The following is a 22,499-nucleotide window of genomic DNA, read 5'->3' as shown; positions in this document are numbered from 1 at the left end:
TATTGACTGGGGCCCCATGGAGACGCAGGATGTGTTTCACAAACAAAGAAGCTAACGTCTTGGCGTTAGGTAGCTTCTTAAGGGGCACAAAGTGGCACATCTTGCTGAAGCGGTCGACTACCACCCACACCACCGACTTGCCCTGAGATGGAGGCAAATCGGTGATAAAATCCATGGAGATATGGGTCCAAGGTCTCTGGGGAATGGGCAAGGAACGTAGTAGGCCCGCAGGTCGGGACCTAGGGGTTTTGGACCTAGCGCAAACCTCACAGGCGGCGACGTAAGCCCTAACATCTTTAGGCAACCCAGGCCACCAATAGTTTCTGGTAATGAGGTGTTTGGTGCCCAAGATGCCAGGATGACCAGATAGAGCGGAGTCATGGTTTTCCCTGAGTACCCTCAGCCGGTATTGCAGGGGAACAAACAGTTTGTCCCCAGGGACGTTCCCGGGAGCTGCACCCTGATCAGCCGCGATATCAGAAGCTAAATCAGAATCCGTGGCAGAGACGATTATACCAGGGGGTAAAATACAAGCGGGATCCTTCTCGGAAGGAGGATTGGCCATGAAACTACGTGACAGAGCGTCAGCCTTAATATTCTTGGACCCAGCCCTATAGGTAACCAAGAAATTAAATCTGGTAAAGAATAGTGCCCACCGAGCTTGTCTAGGATTAAGCCTCCGGGCCGATTCTAGGAAAACCAGATTCTTGTGATCCGTAAGGACCGTTACCTGGTGTCTGGCCCCCTCCAGGAAGTGCCGCCACTCCTCAAAAGCCCATTTAATGGCTAGAAGTTTGCGGTTGCCAATATCATAGTTACTCTCCGTGGGCGAAAACTTCCTAGAGAAGTAAGCACAGGGGCGGAGATGGGTGAGGGAGCTGGTACCCTGGGACAAGACGGCCCCCACTCCCACCTCGGAAGCGTCAACCTCCACAATAAATGGCTCCTCTTGGTTGGGCTGAATCAGCACGGGGGCCGAGATAAAGCACTTCTTGAGAGTCTCAAAGGCCTGGACGGCCTCAGGGGGCCAATGGAGGACATCGGCACCCTTGCGGGTAAGGTCCGTAAGAGGCTTAGCGACGACTGAGAAGTTGGCAATAAATCTCCTGTAATAGTTGGCGAACCCTAAAAAACACTGTAACGCCTTAAGGGAGGCAGGTTGGACCCATTCCGCCACAGCTTGAACCTTGGCAGGGTCCATGCGGAATTCATGAGGAGTGAGGATTTGCCCTAAAAATGGTATCTCCTGTACCCCAAAGACACATTTTTCAGTCTTAGCAAACAGATTATTCTCCCGAAGGACCTGGAGCACCTTCCTGACATGCTCCACGTGGGAGGACCAGTCCTTGGAAAACACCAGTATGTCATCAAGGTACACAACAAGAAAATTACCTAGGTACTCTCTCAGGATTTCATTAATAAAATTCTGGAAGACAGCAGGGGCATTACACAACCCAAAGGGCATGACCAGGTATTCGAAATGACCCTCGGGTGTGTTGAACGCAGTTTTCCACTCATCCCCCTCTTTGATGCGGATAAGGTTATATGCCCCCCGTAGATCGAACTTAGAAAACCATTGGGCTCCCTGAACCTGATTAAAAAGATCCGGAATCAAAGGAAGTGGGTACTGGTTCCTTACGGTGACCTTACTCAGGTTACGATAATCAATGCACGGCCTAAGACCACCATCCTTCTTCCCCACGAAGAAGAAGCCAGCACCTACAGGAGAAGTCGAGGGGCGAATGAAACCCTTGGCCAGGCATTCTTGGATATACACCCTCATCGCTTCACGTTCAGGACATGAAAGATTAAATATCCTACCCTTAGGAAGCTTGGCACCAGGCACCAAATCGATAGCGCAATCGTAATCTCTATGGGGGGGCAACACCTCGGAGGCCTCCTTAGAAAACACATCGGCGAAGTCCTGAACAAACTCAGGAAGCGTGTTTACCTCCTCCCGGGGAGAAATAGAGTTAACAGAAAGACATGACATAAGACATTCATTACCCCATTTGGTGAGATCCCCAGTATTCCAATCAAATGTGGGATTATGCAACTGCAACCAGGGAAGGCCTAAAACCAGATCAGACGATAATCCCTGCATCACCAGTACAGAGCACTGCTCCAAATGCATGGAGCCAACCAGGAGTTCAAAAACAGGAGTATGCTGAGTAAAATAACCATTAGCAAGGGGGGTTGAGTCGATTCCTACTACAGGGATAGGATAAGGTAAATCAATACAAGGCATCTTTAGAGACATAGAAAATTCCACAGACATGATATTAGCAGATGAGCCAGAATCCACGAAAGCACTGCCCGTGGCAGACCGGCCAGCAAACGAGACCTGAAAGGGAAGCAAAATTTTATTGCGTTTCACATTAACGGGAAATACCTGTGCGCCCAAGTGACCTCCCCGATGATCACTTAGGCGCGGAGGTTTTCCGGCTTCTTATTCTTGCGCCTGGGACAGGTGTTCAGTAGATGCTTGTCGTCCCCACAGTAGAAGCAGAGACCATTCATTCTGCGAAACTCCCTACGTTGTCGAGGGGACATGGAGGCCCCGAGTTGCATAGGTACCTCCGAGTCCTCCGTGGAGGGGCGAGGAGACGGGACCTCGGGGGGAATCGCAGAAAAGTCAGAGGGGAGCACACTGAAGCGTTCTAGCTGACGTTCCCTGAGACGTCGGTCAAGTCGTACTGCTAGGGCCATAACCTGGTCAAGGGAGTCAGGCGAGGGGTAGCTAACCAGCAGATCCTTCAGGGCGTCAGATAATCCTAACCTAAACTGGCACCTGAGGGCCGGATCGTTCCACTGAGAAGCTACGCACCACTTCCTAAAATCAGAACAGTATTCCTAAACCGGTCTCCTACCCTGACGTAAGGTCACCAGCTGACTCTCGGCTAAAGCAGTCCTGTCAGTCTCGTCGTAAATGAGTCCGAGGGCAGAGAAAAAACGATCAACAGAGGAAAGTTCAGGGGCGTCAGGAGCCAAGGAGAAGGCCCACTCTTGGGGCCCTTCCTGGAGTCGGGATATGATGATACCCACCCGCTGGTTCTCGGAACCTGAGGAGTGGGGCTTTAGGCGGAAATACAGTCTGCAACTCTCCCGGAAGGAGAGAAACGTCTTACGGTCCCCTGAAAACCGGTCAGGTAACTTGAGGTCGGGTTCTAGAGGTGAGGTGAGGGGTACTACTAAAGCAGCGTCACCCTAATTGACCCTTTGGGCCAGGGCCTGGACCTGTAGGGAGAGGCCCTGCATCTGCTGGGTCAGGGTCTCAAGGGGGTCCATGATAGCGTCAGCGTAGGAGAAATGGTAGACTAGGTAAGGCTTGTAATTATGTAATAGCAGGAAGGAGGTGAAGGGAAAGTGAGCCCTAATCTACCCACCGCCCTGTCCCTGCCTACTTGCAACGACCCGCCCTAGGCGACGAGGTACAACTGGGCGGCGGTCCCTACGCTGGCTAAGTGCACAGGAAGACAAACAGGGAACACGCAGGGGAAGGGGCAGTAGCCACGGAACGCCACGAGGAAACGGGGCGGCGAACGAACAGTCAGGACCAGGACGAAGTGAGTACACCCGAGCGGGCACGGAGACAGAAGCAAGCCAGGGCAAGCAAAGCAGGTCAAGCAGAACTGCAGCAAGGCAGAAGCACGGCAGAAGCAGGCTGGAGCAAGCAGCAGTGGGGCCAGGAATCCAAAAGAATTACAAGCACTGAGGGAGAGCACAGGGCAGGTAATAAAGGGCAGGGGGCGGAGCTAACTCCGAGAGACCAGGCCGCGATAGGCTCTCCCACTCCTGAGCCTGCCACCCTGGTTGGTGGGAGATGGTGTCAGTCGAACAGGTCTGGCCTCAGGTGTGGATTGATTAATCCCAGGAGTATAGCTAGATGAAGTACCTGGCAGATCCCTAACAGAACCATTGGGCCCCCTGAACCTGATTAAAGAGATCGGGAATCAAAGGAAGGTGATACTGGTTCCTTACAGTGACCTTATTCAAGTTACGGTAGTCAATGCATGGCCTAAGACCACCATCCTTCTTCCCTACGAAGAAGAAGCCAGCACCTACCGGAGAAGTAGAGGGGCGAATGTAACCCTTGGCCAGGCATTCCTGGATATACTCTCTCATGGCTGTTCAGGACAAGAGAGATTAAATATCCTACCCTTAGGGAGCTTAGCTCCTGGTACCAAATCGATAGCGCAATCGTATTCTCTATGAGGAGGTAACACTTCGGAGGCCTCCTTAGAGAAAACATCAGCGAAGTCCTGAACAAACTCAGGTAGCGTGTTCACCTCCTCAGGGGGAGAAATAGAATTAACAGAAAAACATGACGTCAAGCATTCATTACCCCATTTGGTAAGCTCCCCAATATTCCAGTCAAACGTGGGATTATGCAACTGCAACCAGGGAAGGCCTAAAACCAAATCGGACGATAATCCCTGCATCAACAGTACAGAGCACTGCTCCAAATGCATGGAGCCAACAAGGAGTTCAAAAACAGGGGTATGCTGTGTAAAATAACCATTAGCAAGAGGAGTGGAGTCGATACCCACTACCGGGACAGGTTTAGGCAAATCAATCAAAGGCATAGCTAGAGACATAGCAAATTCCACAGACATGATATTAGCAGACGACCCTGAATCCACGAAGGCACTGCCGGTAGCAGACCTACCACCAAAAGAGACCTGAAAGGGAAGCAAGATTTTATTACGTTTCATATTTACGGGAAATACCTGTGTGCCCAAGTGACCTCCCCGATGATCACTTAGGCGCGGAAGTTTTCCGGCTGCTTATTCTTACGCCTAGGACAGGTGTTCTCTTGATGCTTGTAATCCCCACAATAGAAGCAGAGACCATTCATCCTGCGGAACTCTCTACGTTTTCGGGGGGACACGGAGGCCCTGAGTTGCATAGGTACCTCCGAGTCTTCCGTGGAAGAGTGAAGCAACGGAAACTCGGGAGGCATCATGGGGGAGTCAGAGGGGAAAACACAAAAACTTTCAAGTTGTCGTTCCCTGAGACGTCGGTCAAGTCGTACCGCTAAAGCCATAACCTGGTCTAGGGAGTCAGAAGAGGGATAGCTAACTAGCAGGTCTTTCAGTGCGTTCGACAGACCCAACCTAAACTGGCACCTTAAGGCAGGGTCATTCCACCGAGAAGCTACGCACCACTTCTTAAAGTCAGAACAATACTCCTCAATAGGTCTCTTACCCTGACGTAAGGTCACCAGCTGACTCTCGGCAAAGGCAGTCCTGTCAGTCTCGTCATAAATGAGTCCGAGAGCAGAAAATAAAAGATCAACGGAGGAAAGTTCAGGGGCGTCAGGAGCCAAGGAGAAGGCCCATTCTTGGGGCCCTTCTTGGAGCCGGGACATAATTATACCCACCCGCTGGCTCTCAGAACCTGAGGAGTGGGGCTTTAAGCGAAAATAGAGCCTACAACTCTCCCGAAAGGAGAGAAAAGTCTTCCGGTCCCCTGAGAACCGGTCAGGCAACTTGAGGTGGGGTTCAAGAGGTGAGGTGAGGGGCACTACCATGGTAGCATCAGGCTGGTTGACCCTCTGAGCCAGGGCCTGGACCTGTAGGGAGAGACCCTGCATTTGCTGAGCCAGGGTCTCAAGGGGGTCCATAGTAGTGTGAGGGACCAGGGTAGACTAGGTATATGGGCTTGTGATTATGTAATGATGGGGTAGGGAAACAGACAAGTGAGCCCTAATCTACCCGCCACTCAGTCCCTGCCTACTTGCAACGACGGGGTACAACTGGGCGACGGTCCCTACGCTCAATAAGTGCACGACAGACAAACAGACAAGGGTACAAAGAAGCTAAGGGAGATGGGGCAGTTGCCCACGGCAACACCGTGAGCAACAAGAGTGGTGAACGAGCCGAGTCAAACCAGGAGTGTACGAGGTACCAAACGCAGAGCAGGAGAGTAGTGAACAAGCCAAGTCAAACCAGGAGTGTACGAGGTACCAAACGCAGAGCAGGAGAGTAGTCAGTAAGCCAGGGTCAAATATTTCAGAAGCTGCAGCAGGGCCAGGAAACCAAACGAGAAGAATCACAAGCAAGGAGGAACAGGAAAGGCAGGTATAAATAGACAGAGGGCGGGAGCTAGCTCCGTCTGGCCAGGCTGTGATAGGCTCTCCCACTCCTAAGCCTGCCATCCTGAGTGGTGGAAGATGGAGTCAGTCTCACAGACATAGAAGTAGGTGCAGACTGATTACCTATGGGCGTTGACACAGAAGCTGTGCCTGGCAGATCCTTTACATTTTCAGTGTTTTCCTCTTTTTGTAATTCCACCCACCCATCCACCCACAATGTTTCAACCGCCTCACAATCTTCACCCACTATTGTCTCTTTCACACTCACCTTCATATCACTTCTCACATACAGACATACACCACCACCTTTCCTATTTATACTGTCTTTCCGAATGTGTAAAACTCTGTCGATTTACAGCCCAGTCATGAGAAGAGTCTAGCAATGTTTCAGCAACACCAACTGTATCTATATGTGCTTCCATTACCAAGACCTCAAGCTCTCCCATTTTGCTTGCTAGACTTCTGGCATTTGTGAACATACACTTTAACTTGCATTTCAAATTGCCACGTTTTGTATCAGAAATTTGATTATTTGACATTATTTGTCATTTTTATTTTTATTACTGTTTTGTAACAAAAGGATCTCCTTATCCTGTTGTCTAGTCCTCTCCCCACAGTCTATTTCTCCCCCCCCCCCCAGCTAGAATTCTCTTCCCCAGCACAGCGGGCCCCCTTCCATTTAGGTGCAAATCATCTACAGAATACAGTACCCCAATGAAAAGTAAGCCCAGTGCTCTAGAACCCCTCAGCCTTCTACTCTACACCAAGACTTAAGCCATGCATTTAACTCCCTGAGCTCCCGCTGTCTTTCCTGTGATGCGCATGGCACAGGCAGTACTCCTGAGAATACTACCTTGGAGGTCCTTCCCTTCAGCTTGTAGCCTAGTTCTTTACAATTATTCTTAAGGCTCCTCCACCTACCATTTATTCTGTCATTGGTTCCCACACGGACCACGACAGCTGGATCATCACCAACCCCTCCCAGTCATTTATCCACCCGTTCCACCACACGCAGAACCCTGGCACCAGGGAGACAGTAAACCATTTGGTTGAGGCGGTATTGGCGACAAATTATTCTATCCGTCTTCCTAATTATAGAATCCCCTACAACTACTAATTGTCTTGCTTTACCTGCATTACCATCCTGCCGACTACTAGCTGGGATGTTCTCCCGGCTGTTAGCGAGATCAGTATCCACTAGGGCTGCCATTTCTGAGACCGACACCCTTGCATCATCACCCAACTTGGCAATTTTGCTTGGAATAACAGAAACAAGATTGGCCTTCCTTTTCTTTGACCCCTTTCTACTGCCCCTAACTACATTAACCCAGCTACTTGCCTGGTCCTGCTGACCCATGTCTTCACCCTCCAGATCTACCCCACTAATTACATGCTCAATTAGCAGCATGCTTCGCTCAAGATTGTCTATCGCCCTCAGTGTTGCAGTTTGCTCCTCCAGATCTCTAATGCGAGCTTCCAGATGAAAACATGCTCACATCTGCCACAGAGGTATTCACCCTGGAACTCCGGCTCCAGTCGTGCATACATATGGCAGACTGTGCACTGAAGAAGAACTCCAATCTGGCTATCCATTATCCCAGTTACAAAAAAACAGTGAACAATTCAAAAAGTTAAAGAAAAGAAGAGTAATTACAGGGACTTTAACTCCTTATTTTGACTCTGGTTTAATAACTCCACTTATATTACAAGTCACTTAATCCAGCTAGCCCAAAAGAGAGCAAGCTCAGAGTGAGGCCTGAAGACTAATTTATATCACCTGAGAGCAATTAACCCCTCTACCTAGTTAGCTGCACAGCAGGACAGAAGCTGCAAAGAAAAAAAGTTTTTTAAATTGTGTCAGTTTTGCTAGCTTCTATTTGCAAGCACTCAATTCAGTTATCACGCACAGTATCACACACAGGAAAAACAGCAACACAATCCGGTTTAATAACTCCACTTATATCACAAGCCACTTAATTCACCAAGCCCAAAAGAGAGCCAATATGTGTGTCAGGCGGCAGAAAAGGAGATTAGGCTAGAGGAACAGTAAGTTAATGCATCCATGCTCACCGCTTCCCAGACCCCTTTTTGGTTCAACCCTAAATATCTACTTAGGGACCGGTCCAGGGTGCACATTTTCCCCCTGCCATGACAACCCCTGCCATTTGTAGATGCTCTGACCCAGTCGTCCAGCCATCACAATTTGGCCCTTGTCGCTTAGATCCTTACACTTGCCCATTTTTCTGCTTCCAACACATCAACTTCAAGAACTGTCCCGTTACTGCCTATTATATCCCAACCATTGACAGGTTTCATTGTCACAAGATAATAAATGTTATTCACTTCCCCTGTCAGTGGTTTTAATGTTATGGCTGATTGGTATACATTTTAATTAATGAGGTTTTATACATTTCCATTACCACAGTAGAGAACAAAACTATTTATTTTCTAGGACATGCTGTGCCCTGTTCCAAGTGTTTGTATGGGGGTTTTACCCTATTTCCTTCAGTGAAGAAAAACACAGCAGTAAAGATGTAGTTGTGTTTTAGAAGCAGCCGTAGAGACATTTTTCTACAAAAAAAAAGCTTCGGAAAAACCCTTTGGCACAAACACTGTGAGCTGCCACACATTTCTACTGCAACGGTATATGGGCAACCATGCAATACCCAGTCACACTGAGTCTTCCAGCCTGGAAACTGCTCTTTCCAGCGGCTCTTTGATCTGGTTAAGAAATGTGGGTCCATAGCTGTGCATATGAACAGGGGTTGTCCTAATTCTGATAATCCCTTTAAAGAGACATTCTTTTTGCTCAGCCTCCCGCTTCCGGTTTTATACAATTTATAAAGCCGTTTTGTGTCAGATTACTACACTTTTTTGGCTATCAAATTTGAGGGATTTTTTTAGTATTTGCCTAATAAGTATATATTACAGAATGGCTGTAGATTTAATTCCCTAAGGTATAAATGAAGGTCCAAAAAAGGTGAACCAACCCTTCAACATTATTAGACTACCAATCAATATCAAGGAACAAAGAAACAGAGAACCCCCTCCTCACTGACGTGTCCAGATCCAAACAACCATATGCAATATGAATATAATAAACTGTAATCTACATGATTTATATCACTAATATGTATGGCTCTTTATAGAGCCACAAACAAGTATTATTGCAAGCGAACAAAGCCCCTTTATCTAAACCTGACTCATTGCTGCGCTACCTACAAATGCTAGTGCTAGATTTACTACCCACTCCTGAAGAAATTAGGAATACTCAAAGAACTCCCAGTAAGAAGCGGTAAATACTATTGAACGTCGTTTCTCTATCAAATCATTTCTTCATTCTTCCCTTGCATTATTATCTCCAGAGTGCTCACCTATACATTTCTCCAACTAGGCATTATCGTTTTAGATTTATTGTGACAGGGAAATATGTGTATGGTTCTGTTCATATCTGCGACAGATACCAACGGCCCTCAACAGACCACACTGACATATAATAGTGCCTGACGGGTTGTCCATTGGTTTTAACGGGAAGAATGGTGCTGCAGGCAGCGCTTTTCTTCCAATAAAATCTGCGACTTAGAGTATTGAATATATATGAATGCGCAAATAGTAAAAGCCATTAAGCTGACGTATGGATTTAAGAGAGGTTAGCATAACCATGAATGAAGGCAGTCTCAAATTCATTCAGATCCTTTGAATAAAAAAAAAACGTGTTAAGAAAACTGCGAATACCAGCTGTAACCTAAATGGAGCAATGATAATGAGGTTGCGGGATGGCGCTACTACACATGTAGTAGATTGATGACAAGGTGCTTGCAGAAAGCCTGCAGTCCTCATGGCTGGGGCACATATATAGTAGATAGAGCATCCAGCTTATGAGGTTACTGCCGTGCACAATACACGTGCTGGATGGATCACTGCAGCAGGAGGGGCGATGAGGTGGGAAGCAGCATCATTCTGCTATAAGGAAGCAGGAGGTCCCCGATGAAGGAAAGCTAAAAATACTGCCCTACTGCATACTCTGTAATGTGTGATCCCGCCTGCTGCTCACTGCAGTGACTGTGCTGCGGTGCCCCCCTCCCTCTCCATCTCTCTCTCCAGCCTGAGTGGTCCATGTTGCAGCCGGCACAAGGAGACATGCTTACATTCCTCATAGTGTCTGGTGGCTCCATCTGGCTGCTGATGGGTAAGAGCTTGCATGATCTTCACTACACCCCTAGACAGCTAACACCCCAACCTAATGAGTGTAGCCCCCCACTGCTAAAATAAGCTGATTCTTCTTGAGAGCACTGTCAATGATGACACAGTCATTAACTGTTTAATGGCAGCCTCCAGAGATGTACAGTGGAGTGCTCTATATTTGTGTATCCTTACATGAATGTATATATAGAGAGATGCATTTATCATTTGTCATGATAGGTTGCGATATTGTATCATCTGTGATTTTTAATGGGACCGCATGTAAGTTTAATTTACACAGTGAGTTGTAACGGTGCACTTCACATATAAATTGACGAAAAATTCAGCTATGTTACATCTGTATGGTTATTGTAGATAGATATAAGATATATAGATCGATACAAGATAGAAAGATTGATAGTTAAAATATATATTGATATATAGGTAGATAGATACATGCGGTGTAGAATACCAGAATTCATTATTTTATCTTCAAGGTTGTACAGTGTTTGATGATGCAGTAGGTTTTTGTGCAGCCCTATATAAAATCACAGGTTCGATACTATATATAATATAAGGTGATGGCCTTCTTTGTCAAAAAAAGTACCTTCTTTTTAGTAAGAAGAATGTTTTCTATCATCATTCTAGTAGCATCACTGACTCGAGTTTAGTAATGCAGGTGGAGGGATGAGGCATGCAGTATTTGGGATGCTGGATTATATCTTGTGCCTTTGATATATTACAACACTGGATCTTTCTAGCAATGTGTGTATATAAGTAATTTGTATATGTGTATATCAATATTGTGTCACTGTCTATAACTTGAAATAATTAAATTTACGTATTACTGCAGTTAAGCAGAAACTAATATCTGGTATACTCGATACACTTCTATGAGGTCATCATCACATTGCATTTGCCTGTCTGTAATATGGAAGAAAGAATGTGTGTGGTTTTCTTACCCCGGCTGACAAAAGTGGCTCTAAAGGGTGAAAAAATCTAATCTTGACTGTTTTGTTAATCAGACAAAGACCTCTAGTGACCATTTTATCTTTCAATGGTTTATAAGGACAAGTAAATCAGATGTACAGTATGAGCACCTCATCAAACAGCTCCACAAAACTCAGCTTCCTGGACCCCGGTGGGTTCTGATTTGTATGGTATTCATTTTAGGGGAGGGGAGTTTAACTAAAGCTTGTTTTAGTCAGCAAAATAGCTCTCTAGAAGAAGGCATCTGACTCTCTATTACTTCCGACAGATGACTATGATGTGTAAGCCAACGTCCAACCCTTAATTGAGCCGCTTTAAACATGGCTCTGGTTAATAGGCAAACGCATTCATAGACAGCACTGTTTCGGATTTGTTCTCTCTCATCAGAACAGAGTAGGGTTCTTGTTGACTGAATGATATGCCCTTGAAGCAGCTCTTAGAGCAGGGGTCTCAAACTCGGCAGGGTAAGTGGGCCGCATATAGAAAAAATGGGAAGTTGACGGGCCGCATTACTTTCAAATTTGATACAACACAAAATTATTGTTAATAAATTACTTATTTGAACAACTATAACACTATATTACTATAATAATAATAATAATAATAATACATTACTATAAAATTAATACTACATTACTATAATAATACCGCTAGGTTTAAAATTTGAGATATTTCTCCACGTGCTTATTTCAACAATCCAGTTTTCCAGTTTAAGTGTCGCTAAATGCAGTCCGGCGGCTCAGTTGGCAGCGTTTGGCAGACACACGTTAAGATTGGGCAGTGCCCTCTGTGGATGCTGCCGCAGTGCCCTCTGTGGATGCTGCCGCAGTGCCCTCTGTGGATGCTGCCGCAGTGCCCTCTGTGGATGCTGCCGCAGTGCCCTCTGTGGATGCTGCCGCAGAGTCTTCTGTGGTTGCTGCCGCAGAGTCCTCTGTGGATGCTGCCGCAGTGCCCTATGTGGATGTTGCCGCAGTGTCCTCCGTGGATGTTGCCGCAGTGCCCTCCGTGGATGCTGCCGCAGTGCCCTCCGTGGATGCTGCCGCAGTGCCCTCCGTGGATGCTGCCGCAGTGCCCTCCGTGGATGCTGCCGCAGTGCCCTCCGTGGATGCTGCCGCAGTGCCCTCCGCGGATGCTGCCACAGTGATGTCAGGGGCTTGCCCAGAGCTGGAGTCCCGGAGCAGAGCCACTTCTAGCACTCTGCCTGGGATTCCAGCTCTCCTCCTGACATCACTGTCCATATATGGACAGAGATGTCAGGGGCAACCCAAGAGCTGGAGTCCCGGGCAGAGCGCTAGTAGGCTCTTTCTGTGACTCCAGCTGTGGTCCTGAAATCACTGGGACTCCTGCTCTGGGGAATTCCACAGAGTCCCGGAGCAGAGCCTGTACTAGCGCTCTGCTCGGGACTCCGCTCTGGGGAAGACCCTGACACACTGTCCATATATGGACAGCGATGTCAGGGAATTCCACAGAGTCCCGGAGCAGAGCCTGTACTAGCACTCTGCTCGGGACTCCGCTCTGGGGAAGACCCCGACACACTGTCCATATATGGACAGCGATGTCGGGGAATTCCAGAGAGTCCCGAAGCAGAGCCTGTACTAGCGCTCTGCACGGGACTCCGGCTCTGGGGAAACCCCAGACATCGCTGTTCATATGTGGACAGCGATGTCAGGGAATTCCAGAGTCTAGCGGGTGTGCGGCCCGCGTGCTTGAGACCCCTGTCTTAGAGGGTCTTGATTCTCCTTGCGGAGAACAAGTTGGTAGGAAGTTTTAAAGGCCATTCTTCCTTTGAAAAAAGTATGCAAAATAGCTCTCCTCCTGTAGGAAGAAAACCGTTTTATAAGTGCCACCTATAGATGACTACCATGTAGGTCATTGTCCAACCCTTTATAAAGCCTTGAAATGCAAGGAGAATCAGTACCTTCCAAGAGCAATGTCAAGGGCATCTCATTCAGCCAACCAGAACCCTACTTTGTGCTGATGAGGAGCAACAACTGCAAAACAGTGCTGTCTACAGATGGGTGTCTCTGGTTTGGCTGATATACCTAGTCATGTCTCAAGGCTCTATCAAGGGTTGACCATTGACTTACAGGGTAGTTACCTATAGGCGGCACTACAGATTTCTTCCTTCTGGAGGAGAGCTATTTTGCATAGTTTTTTCCCAGGGAAAAAGATAAATGCCTATAATTGTATAAGAATGTTCCAATTCACTGATAGAAATATTAAATGGTGATGGTTAGGAACACAAGTATATTATCAATAAGACTCACTACCATCTGTATTTTAGTCAGCAATCATTATAAACTTGTATGTCACAGTAAGGGGCCCTTCATATGGAGGAATTTTAGCGGCAGAATCTACTGCGGATTCCGCCGCAAAATTCCGCCTCCTATCTATTTCACTGAGAGCCTGACGCTTCTTTTTGGTTGATTTTTTGAGCACGCGGAATAAGAAGCGTCCTTCTCAATCTTTGGGCGGATTCTGCCCGAACCTCCCATTGAACTTAATGTGAGGAGGAATCTTCCTGCCGTCGGCAGGAAGATTACACAGCGGATTTTGCGGCGGACCCGCCATTCAAAATCTGCGGTGTGAACATACCTTAAGAGTTTATTTTATAAATTGTAAACGCTTGTCTGAAGACGTTTGCCTTATTTGTTGCTTATCAAGTTCAACGATTCCTTAACCCCTATCCGCACCAGGACGTAACTGTCCGTCGTTGCGGGAGGTTACTTCCCGCACGAGGACGTACAGTTACTGAGTTAATCCCGGTGCACACTGTCGGCGACAGTGTGCACCGGGAACCGGGAGGTCAGCTGTCGCCGACAGCTGACACTCCCCTCTTGCCGGCCAGCGGTCCTGATTTCGGCGCATTAACCCCTTAAATTCGGCGATCGGGTGCAATCGCCGAATTTTAGGGGTTTCTAACATATCGGCAGACCCCCGTCCGAAATCGCGGGGTCTGCCGATAGTTAGTATGGCAAACGGAAGGCAAACAATGGCTTCCGTGTCTGCCATGGACGGAAGCCCATCAGGACCAACCTTCGGCTGGTCCTGATAGGCTTCCTGTCAGAGTAACAGAAAGTCACTGTGCCGTTCCGGATGCACACTGTCGGCGACAGTGTGCATCGGGAACTTGGAGATCAGCTGTCCCCGACAGCTGACACTCTCCAGTGTTGCCGATCAGCGGCTCATCGCCGCTGATTTCGGCAATTAACCCGTTACATGCGGGGCTCGATTGCGATCTCCGCATGTAGCGGGTTTGTAGCGCATCAGCAGCCCCCATGCAATCGTGGGGGCTTCTGATGCTTGTGATGGCACCCGGGGGCCCCCAGGTCTGCCATGTATGTCAGCCTATGAGGATCAGCCTCTGCTGATCCTCGTAGACCAACTGTCAGAGTGACTGTGACGTCACACTGACAGTTGGAATACATTACACTACCTAGGTAGTGTAATGTATTCTAGCAGCGATCAGAGCTGCAGGTCAAAAAAATAAAGTGTAAAAAGTAAAGGAAAAGTCAATAAACAAAAATATAAAGTGTAAAAAGTAAAAAAAAGTTACAAATGTTTTATAAAAGTGTAAAAATAAAAGGTTTTGTTTTCCTATAATAAGTCATTTATTATAGGGAAAAAATGAAAACGTTAAAAAAAAAGTACACATATTTGGTATCGCCGCGTTCGTAACGACCCAATCTATGAAACTATAATGTTAATTTTTCCGCACGGTGAACGCCGCAAACAAAATAAACGGAAAACTGTCAGCATCGCTATTTTTTGGTCACCACCCCATGATATAGAATAAAAAGTGATCAAAAAGTCGCATTTACCCCAAAATGGTACCAATAAAAACTACAACCCATCCCGCAAAAAAAAAAGACCTCCCACAGCTTTTTTGACGAAAAAATTAAAAAGTTACGGCTCAGAATAGCGTGTCCCAGAAAATAAATTATTTTATAGAAACTTAATTTTATTGTGCAAACGCTGCAAAATGTAAAAAAAACTATACACATATGGTATCGGCGTAATCGTACCGACCGGCAGAATAAATTAAAGCGTAATTTATTGCGCACGGTGAACGCTGTAATAAATAAAAAATTTAAAGCGCCAAAATCGCTGTTTTTTGGTCACCTTAGCTCTAAAAAATATCCTGAGGGGCCAAAATGCTCACTATACCCCTAGAAAAATTCCTTGAGGGGTGTAGATTCCAAAATGGGGTCACTTTTGGGGGGTTTCCACTGTTTTGGTCCCTCCGGGGCTTTGCAAACCCGACATGGCACTGAAAACCAGTCCAGCAAAATCTGCGATCCAAAATCCAAAAGGCGCTCCCTCCCTTCTGAGCCTTGCTGTGGGTCCAAACATCAGTTTACGACCACATATGGGGTATTGCTGTAATCGGGAGAAATTGCTTTACAAATTTTGGGGTGCTTTTTCTCCTTTATTCCTTGTAAAAATTCTATGTTTCCACAGAAACATAGGTGATTTTCATCTTCACAGACTAATTCCACTAAATTCTGCAAAAAAACTGTGGGGTCAAAATGTTAACTATACCCCTAGAAAAATGCCTTGAGGGGTGTAGTTTCCAAAATGCGGTCACTTTGGGGGGGTTTCGACTGTTTAGGTACCACAAGACCTCCTCAAACCTGACATGGTGCCTAAAATATATTCCTAAGAAAAGGAGGCCCCAAAATCCACTAGCTGCTCCTTTGCTTCGGAGGCCGGTGCTTCATTCCATTAGGACACTAGGGCCACATGTGGGGTATTTCTAAAATCTGCAGAATCTGGGCAATAAATATTGAGTTGCGTTTCTCTGGTAAAACCTTCTGTGTTACAGATTTTTTTTTATTACAAATGAATTTCGGCAAAAAAAATGAAATTTGTAAATTTCACCTCTACTTTGCCTTAATTCCTGTGAAACGCCTAAAGGGTTAAAATATTTTCTGAATGTGGTTTTGAATACCTTGAGGGGTACAGTTTTCAAAATGGGGTGATTTATGGGGACTTTCTAATATATAAGGCCCTCAAAGCCACTTCAGAACTGAACTGGTCCCTGAAAAAATAGCCTTTTGAAATTTTATTGAAAATATGAGAAATTGCTGCTAAAGTTCTAAACCTCGTAACGTCCTATAAAAATAAAAGGAAGTGAAAAAAAATGATGCAAACATAAAGTAGACATATGGGGGATGTTAACTAGTAACTATTTTGTGTGGTATAACTATCTGTTTCACAAGCAAATACATTTAAATTTAGAAAAATGCAAATTTTTGCACATTTTTGCTAAAATTTGAAGTTTTTCACAAATAAATATTGCATTTATCGACCAAATTTTTTCACTAACATAAAGTACAATATGTCACGAGAAAACAATCTCAGAATCGCTTGGATAGGTAAAAGCATTCCGGAGTTATTACCACATAAAGTGACACATGTCAGATTTGAAAAAATCATCTGTGTCCACAAGGCCAAAACAGGCTGTGTCCTAAAGGGGTTAAATAGCATCTCTGAGAAGTGATCTAGATGTAAGAAGTTACTGTATATCTGTTACGGTACATGTTGTGCAGATTGTACATAGAACTATTCAGTAATGTCACATTGCTTTGTAAATTCACTCTGCTATGCTTACACTTGCTTTTTGACTTCCGCTTATAACGGAAGCCACATCGTTCTGTTGGATCTTCTGTATGATGGATACCGCCGGTGTTAGACGAACCTCATTGCCTCACAGTGGAGTCTGTTGTTTTACGGCAAAGTGTCCATTGTGGCAAGAAGATAGGCGCTGCACGCATTCTGACCCATGTGTTAAAAGAGACTTACAAACGAAGCTGCGTAGTGTGTATTATTTATATCCACAGTACTAAATACACATCGTAACTATTGTATCATTGTTTAACTATTATATTATGCTAATGTAAGCCATGTGTTTCTTGTATTATATAGTTCCAGTAATGGAAGTTAATATTTGTCAGAGATGAATGCCTGTAATTTTATAAGAAAAGTTCCAATTCAATGACTGAAATCTTGAATGGTGATGGTTAGGAACACAAGTATATTAGCAAGTTGTATAACTTTTCATTATACAATGATTACACTTTATTTACGTAAAACCGGAAAACCCTTTAAGAATCATAGTTATGTGCTTTTACAGTCCATAAAGGGGAATTGTCCTCATGTCTTTGTAGCAGAAATGATTAAAACCATACACTGTTTCATTTTCTCAAAGCCCTATTGTATGAGGAAATTAAACCTGCTTATAGGAGCCAGCTCACAGTAATCTCATTAATTATGGTAGCCAAGACGAGAAATTATTTTTGACCCCCAATTTAAGGAGGAACATTTGAGAAAGAGTGTCGAAAGATGAGGTAAAAAATGATGCGTCTAATTTTTCCAGGATAACATGTACTGTAAGGGAATTAGGTAGCGGGACAGTCATCTCCTGGGGTAGACAGGCACTCGGTATCAAACACGCCAGTAAATTTCAGTCCGCACAGCAAAGATGTGGTACTACTGGCCTCAGCCAGTTTTATTTACAGGTTGTACATGAATAAAAAGAAAACAAATAAAAGAAAACTCTATGCCTGTCCGGCACTAACTATACAATTAGATATCCTAACTAACACAGTGCAGGCCTAATGCCTGGCACCATAAACCATGCAGACCATGCAACCTGTTATGAATGCAGTCTGTTTGCTCTCACAAGCTCCTCTCCCCAGGCTGAGAGAGAGTGTGACTGAACTGCAGCCTTTTTAAAGGGCTATCACACCTGACCCCTGATTAATAGCTAGACAGCCCAAGACCAGGGCTGTGTGGATGGAGTGGGGGCCCACCCATCTCTCCCCACTCCAACAACCAGGCCCTTTTCCAGGTTTTAGACAAAACCTATTGCAGAGGGAGAACCACAATCTCTGATGAATTTATTCCCTGGTTGTTTTCAGATAGTAGAAGACAGAAATCTTTGGGAAATATAGACTCCATCCACAACCTGTCCGCATGGGCTGTCACAGTACTCATAAGAACGTTTCATCCAACTTGTTTGGTGACATCCTGGGTTAGGACTCGTTCACATATGTGTTTGGTATAATTGTTGCTCTGGTCTGTCATAAGAGTAAAGGAATGAAAATACTGGACACACTGGTTCCATGGACACCACCACGGCTGACGGAACCCATTAACTTTAATGGGTTCCTTCGTGTCTCCATCAGGGTGTTCGTGGTTTTGCTGGAAACAATAATGCAGTATGCTGTGGTATTGTTTCTGGTAATTTTGGCCGGATCTGCAACGGAAGCCCCTAATAGAGCTTCCAACGCAGATGTGAACAGGGCCTTAGGAGTAAAATATTACACTTTCTTTTCCCTTGAATTATTGGAAACCATCAGTACCGTCTTACCAATTCTGTAAAGGCCACAGGCCTTTACTTACACTATATTGTGCTGAACAAGCTTCAAACTGCTGCTGCGCACAATCTTATGTACATCTAATAATTTATTTTAGATTATTTATTCGCGGGCCGTACACGTGGCCGCGGCCAGGGGCGTAACTAGGAAAGACTGAGCCCCATAGTAAACGTTTGACTGGGGCCCCCCCTCCCCTGGGTGTCACACAACCCCCCCCCTGTAGATAGTGCCTTTTTTACAGCCCCCCTGTATATAACGCCATACAGCCCCCCCTGTAGATAGCGCCATACAGCCCCCCTGTAGATAGCGCCATACAGCCCCCCTGTAGATAGCGCCATACAGCCCCCCTGTAGATAGCGCCATACAGCCCCCCTGTAGATAGCGCCATACATCCCCCTGTAGATAACGCCATACAACCCCCTCTGTAGATAGCGCCATACAGCCCCCCCTGTAGATAACGCCATACAGCCCCCTCTGTAGATAGCGCCATACAGCCCCCTCTGTAGATAGCGTCATACAGCCCCCTCTGTAGATAGCGCCATACAGCCCCCCTGTAGATAGCGCCATACTGCCTCCTCTGTAGAGAGCGCCATACAGCCCCCCCTGTAGATAACGCCATACAGCCCCCTCTCTAGATAGCGCCATACAGCCCCCTCTGTAGATAGCGCCATACAGCCCCCTCTGTAGATAACGCCATACAGCCCCCCCTGTAGATAACGCCATACAGCCCCCCCCCTGTAGATGAAGCCATACAGCCCCCACTGTAGATAGTGTCATATAGCCCCCTCTGTAGATAGCGCCATACAGCCCCCCCTGTAGATAATGCCATACAGCCCCCTTTGTAGATATCTACAGAGGGGGACTGTATGGCGTTATCTACAGGGGGGACTGTATGGCGCTATCTACAGAGGGGGCTGTAAGGCGCTATCTACAGGGGGGGCTGTATAGCGTTACCTACAGGGGGGACTCTGTATGGCGTTATCTACAGGGGGGACTGTATGACGTTATCTACAAGGGGAACTGTATGGCGTTATCTACAGAAGGGCTGTATGGCGCTAACGCCATAGAGCCCCCACTGTAGAGAACGCCATACAGCCCCCCCTGTAGGGAACGCCATACAGCCCCCCTGTAGGGAACACCATACAGCGCCCCCTGTAGGGAACGCCATACAGCCCCCCCTGTAGGGAACGCCATACAGCCCCCCCTGTAGGGAACGCCATACAGTCCCCCCCAGTAGGGGACGCCATACAGCCCCCCCTGTAGGGAACGCCATACAGCCCCCCCTGTAGGGAACGCCATACAGCCCCCCTGTAGGGAACGCCATACAGCCCCCCCCTGCAGGGAACGCCATACAGCCCCCCCTGTAGGGAACGCCATACAGCCCCCCCTGTAGGGAACGCCATACAGCCCCCCCCTGTAGGGAATGCCATACAGCGCCCCCCCTGCTGGGAACGCCATACAGCCCCCCTGTAGGGAACGCCATACAGCGTCCCAAACCCCCCCCAAAAAATGCGACCTACAGTGTTTCCTACAGAAGACATGTATCCCCTATCCACAGGATATCCACAGGATAGGGGATACATGTGTGATCGCTGGCAGCGATAGGGAGAACCCCGAAGTTCTCCATGACTAACCCCTGACTTCCGGCGTCTGCGCAGCTCAATAAAAATGAAAGGAGCGCTGGTCACGCATTCATTTCTACGGAGCTGCCGACACAGACCCCGGAAGTCCGAGGTTTGTGATGGGGAACTTCAGGGGACTTTCAGTCCCCCGTTCTCCCTATCGCTGCCAGCGATCACACATGTATCCCCTATCCTGTGGATAGGGGATACATGTCTTTTGTTTAATGGCAGAGCGGGGAGATACCTCCCTGCTCTGCCGTAGTGTTCAGTGGTGTCCCGCTGTAGCGGCTGCTAGCGGAGCCTCCGGCCATGGTGGGGGCCCTACGGCTGCTACAGCGGTAGTTACGCCACTGGCCGCGGCCATTATTTGCTATGAGCCTGGACCGCAGAACACGGCCGTAATAAGACTTGTCCGTTCTTTCTGCGGTCCGGGCTCCTGGGCCATGCATGGACTGTGGAAACCATTGTCATGTGCATGGCCCCATAGGAATGAATGGGGCCGCAATTCTCCCGTGGATTTTCGGGGGAATTGCGGCCGCAAAAGCACGTTCGTGTGCATGGGGCCTTAGGCCTTATTCACACGAACATTGACGGCTGCTAAAACAACGGCTGTCACACGGACTCATGTACTTCAATGGGGCCGTTCATACGACCGTTGTTTCGATGGAGCGTGTGAAGGGTCCATGAAAAAATAAGACATGTCCTATTTTTTTGCGCTTCACACATCCCTCCATAGGTTTGCTACGCTCGTGTGAATCTAGCCTTAGGGTATATTCACAAGGTGCAGTGTGTTTTTACCTTGATTTGCTTAGGTTTTGCGGTTAGCATGGAAATCATGGCAAAGCTGCACCATGTGAATGCACCCTTAATGATGTAGTTATGCATGGATGCTGATTACATAATTTCAATTTATAATTATGTTTATATACAGATGCAAAGGTCTGTTATATGAAAATGATTAATACAATTAAATAAAATTATTAGGAGGTTGATGACAAGCAGATGAAATTTCAAGGGCTAAATATTTGGATAATTTAAAAAAACTACTTTTTATTATGTGTAAGGCTGTATGTGTTCTCATCTGCGTTGTTGACTTATAATGGGGTCTGCCTGGTTCCTTCACAATGTCCGTCGTTTTTCCAGAAAAAATAGTACTGCATGCTGTGCTATTTTTCCCGGAAACACAAGCTCTGATGCAGATGTGAACAAAGCCTTACAAAGATTTTTTTTTACACCCCCATCTTTAATGTAGTCACTAAGAAATTAAATAAAAAAGCACTATGTTTAATACCCTTGGGTGCTGTTGAAGTGTTTTCTGCATGCTACACAATTTGAATGAATTAAGCTTTCTGATTTAAGGTCCCCATTAGTGAGATTGTGTTTTTTACCCCACCTTTCCGTCACTGGTCTATCAATATGTATGCATTTTAGATGCTCTTGTGCTGGTCTGGTTGTGGAGCTTATCTAAACTGTAATTTTTTTTTTTTTTTAAAAACAGACAGTAGGAGAGAGTCAGTCGGTTTTGCTTAGGTCAGCAGTGGCGTAGCTGGACATAATGATTTGCTTGATGGATGCATTCTGCTCTCCACATCATTTTTACCATGGCTGTTCAGCTCTATAAGATCTCACATTGCATTATCCCTTAATATGCCACTTATAATAAATAATGGGGAAGTAAAATTCTTATCCACCAGTTATACGAAGGAGAAGAAAAGCAGAATAGGTTTGTGATTTGCTGGTCTTTAAATATGCTGATGCAGCGGTTATTTGATTTGTAATTATTATATTCAAATATTTTTATTTTACAAATTAAATTATTTTATTGCATTACGTTTCTGAAATTCTTATAAAGGTAAAATTATGTAATTATAACTTACGCCTATTTGATACAGTAATACAATGCCCATAACCCTAAAATATTCATGACTCATTTAGGTAATAGAAAAGCTATTGTTATGTTGTTTGTATGTTTAGCAAAGGAAACCGTTTTCTCTGATTATTGATAAATTGGAGATGAGTGGGGGTGATGTGCTCGTGCTGACTATGCAATACAGAAGGTTACAGTGCTGACAATGGAAGTAATGTAATGCGACATAGGGAGGAGATGTATAGGGAGAAGTAGCAGTACTATGGCATTTTCCATATTATCCACGGCTGACTGCGCTTGCTTACATACATACATACAGTGAAGGAAATAAGTATTTGATCCCTTGCTGATTTTGTAAG

The 22,499-nt window shown here is 46.1% G+C and overlaps 1 protein-coding gene across 2 annotated transcripts in view; it reads left to right on the top strand.

Moving 5' to 3' along the window:
- Positions 1 to 10,082: 10,082 nt before the first annotated feature.
- Positions 10,083 to 22,499, top strand: part of ACSL6 (acyl-CoA synthetase long chain family member 6) — a 231,806-nt gene continuing 219,389 nt past the window's right edge. Inside the window, exon 1 of one of the 2 annotated variants that reach the window (XM_075856443.1) lies at positions 10,083 to 10,286. In XM_075856443.1, coding sequence (XP_075712558.1) covers positions 10,214 to 10,286 — 73 coding nt within the window. In that variant the 5' untranslated portion in view covers positions 10,083 to 10,213. The remainder of the gene's footprint in view (positions 10,287 to 22,499) is intronic. The other variant, XM_075856442.1, reaches the window with a different exon arrangement.

The sequence above is a fragment of the Rhinoderma darwinii genome, chromosome 3 (genome assembly GCF_050947455.1).
Source record: "Rhinoderma darwinii isolate aRhiDar2 chromosome 3, aRhiDar2.hap1, whole genome shotgun sequence".
Lineage (NCBI taxonomy): Eukaryota > Metazoa > Chordata > Amphibia > Anura > Rhinodermatidae > Rhinoderma > Rhinoderma darwinii.
This window is presented reverse-complemented; position numbering and strand designations above follow the sequence as displayed.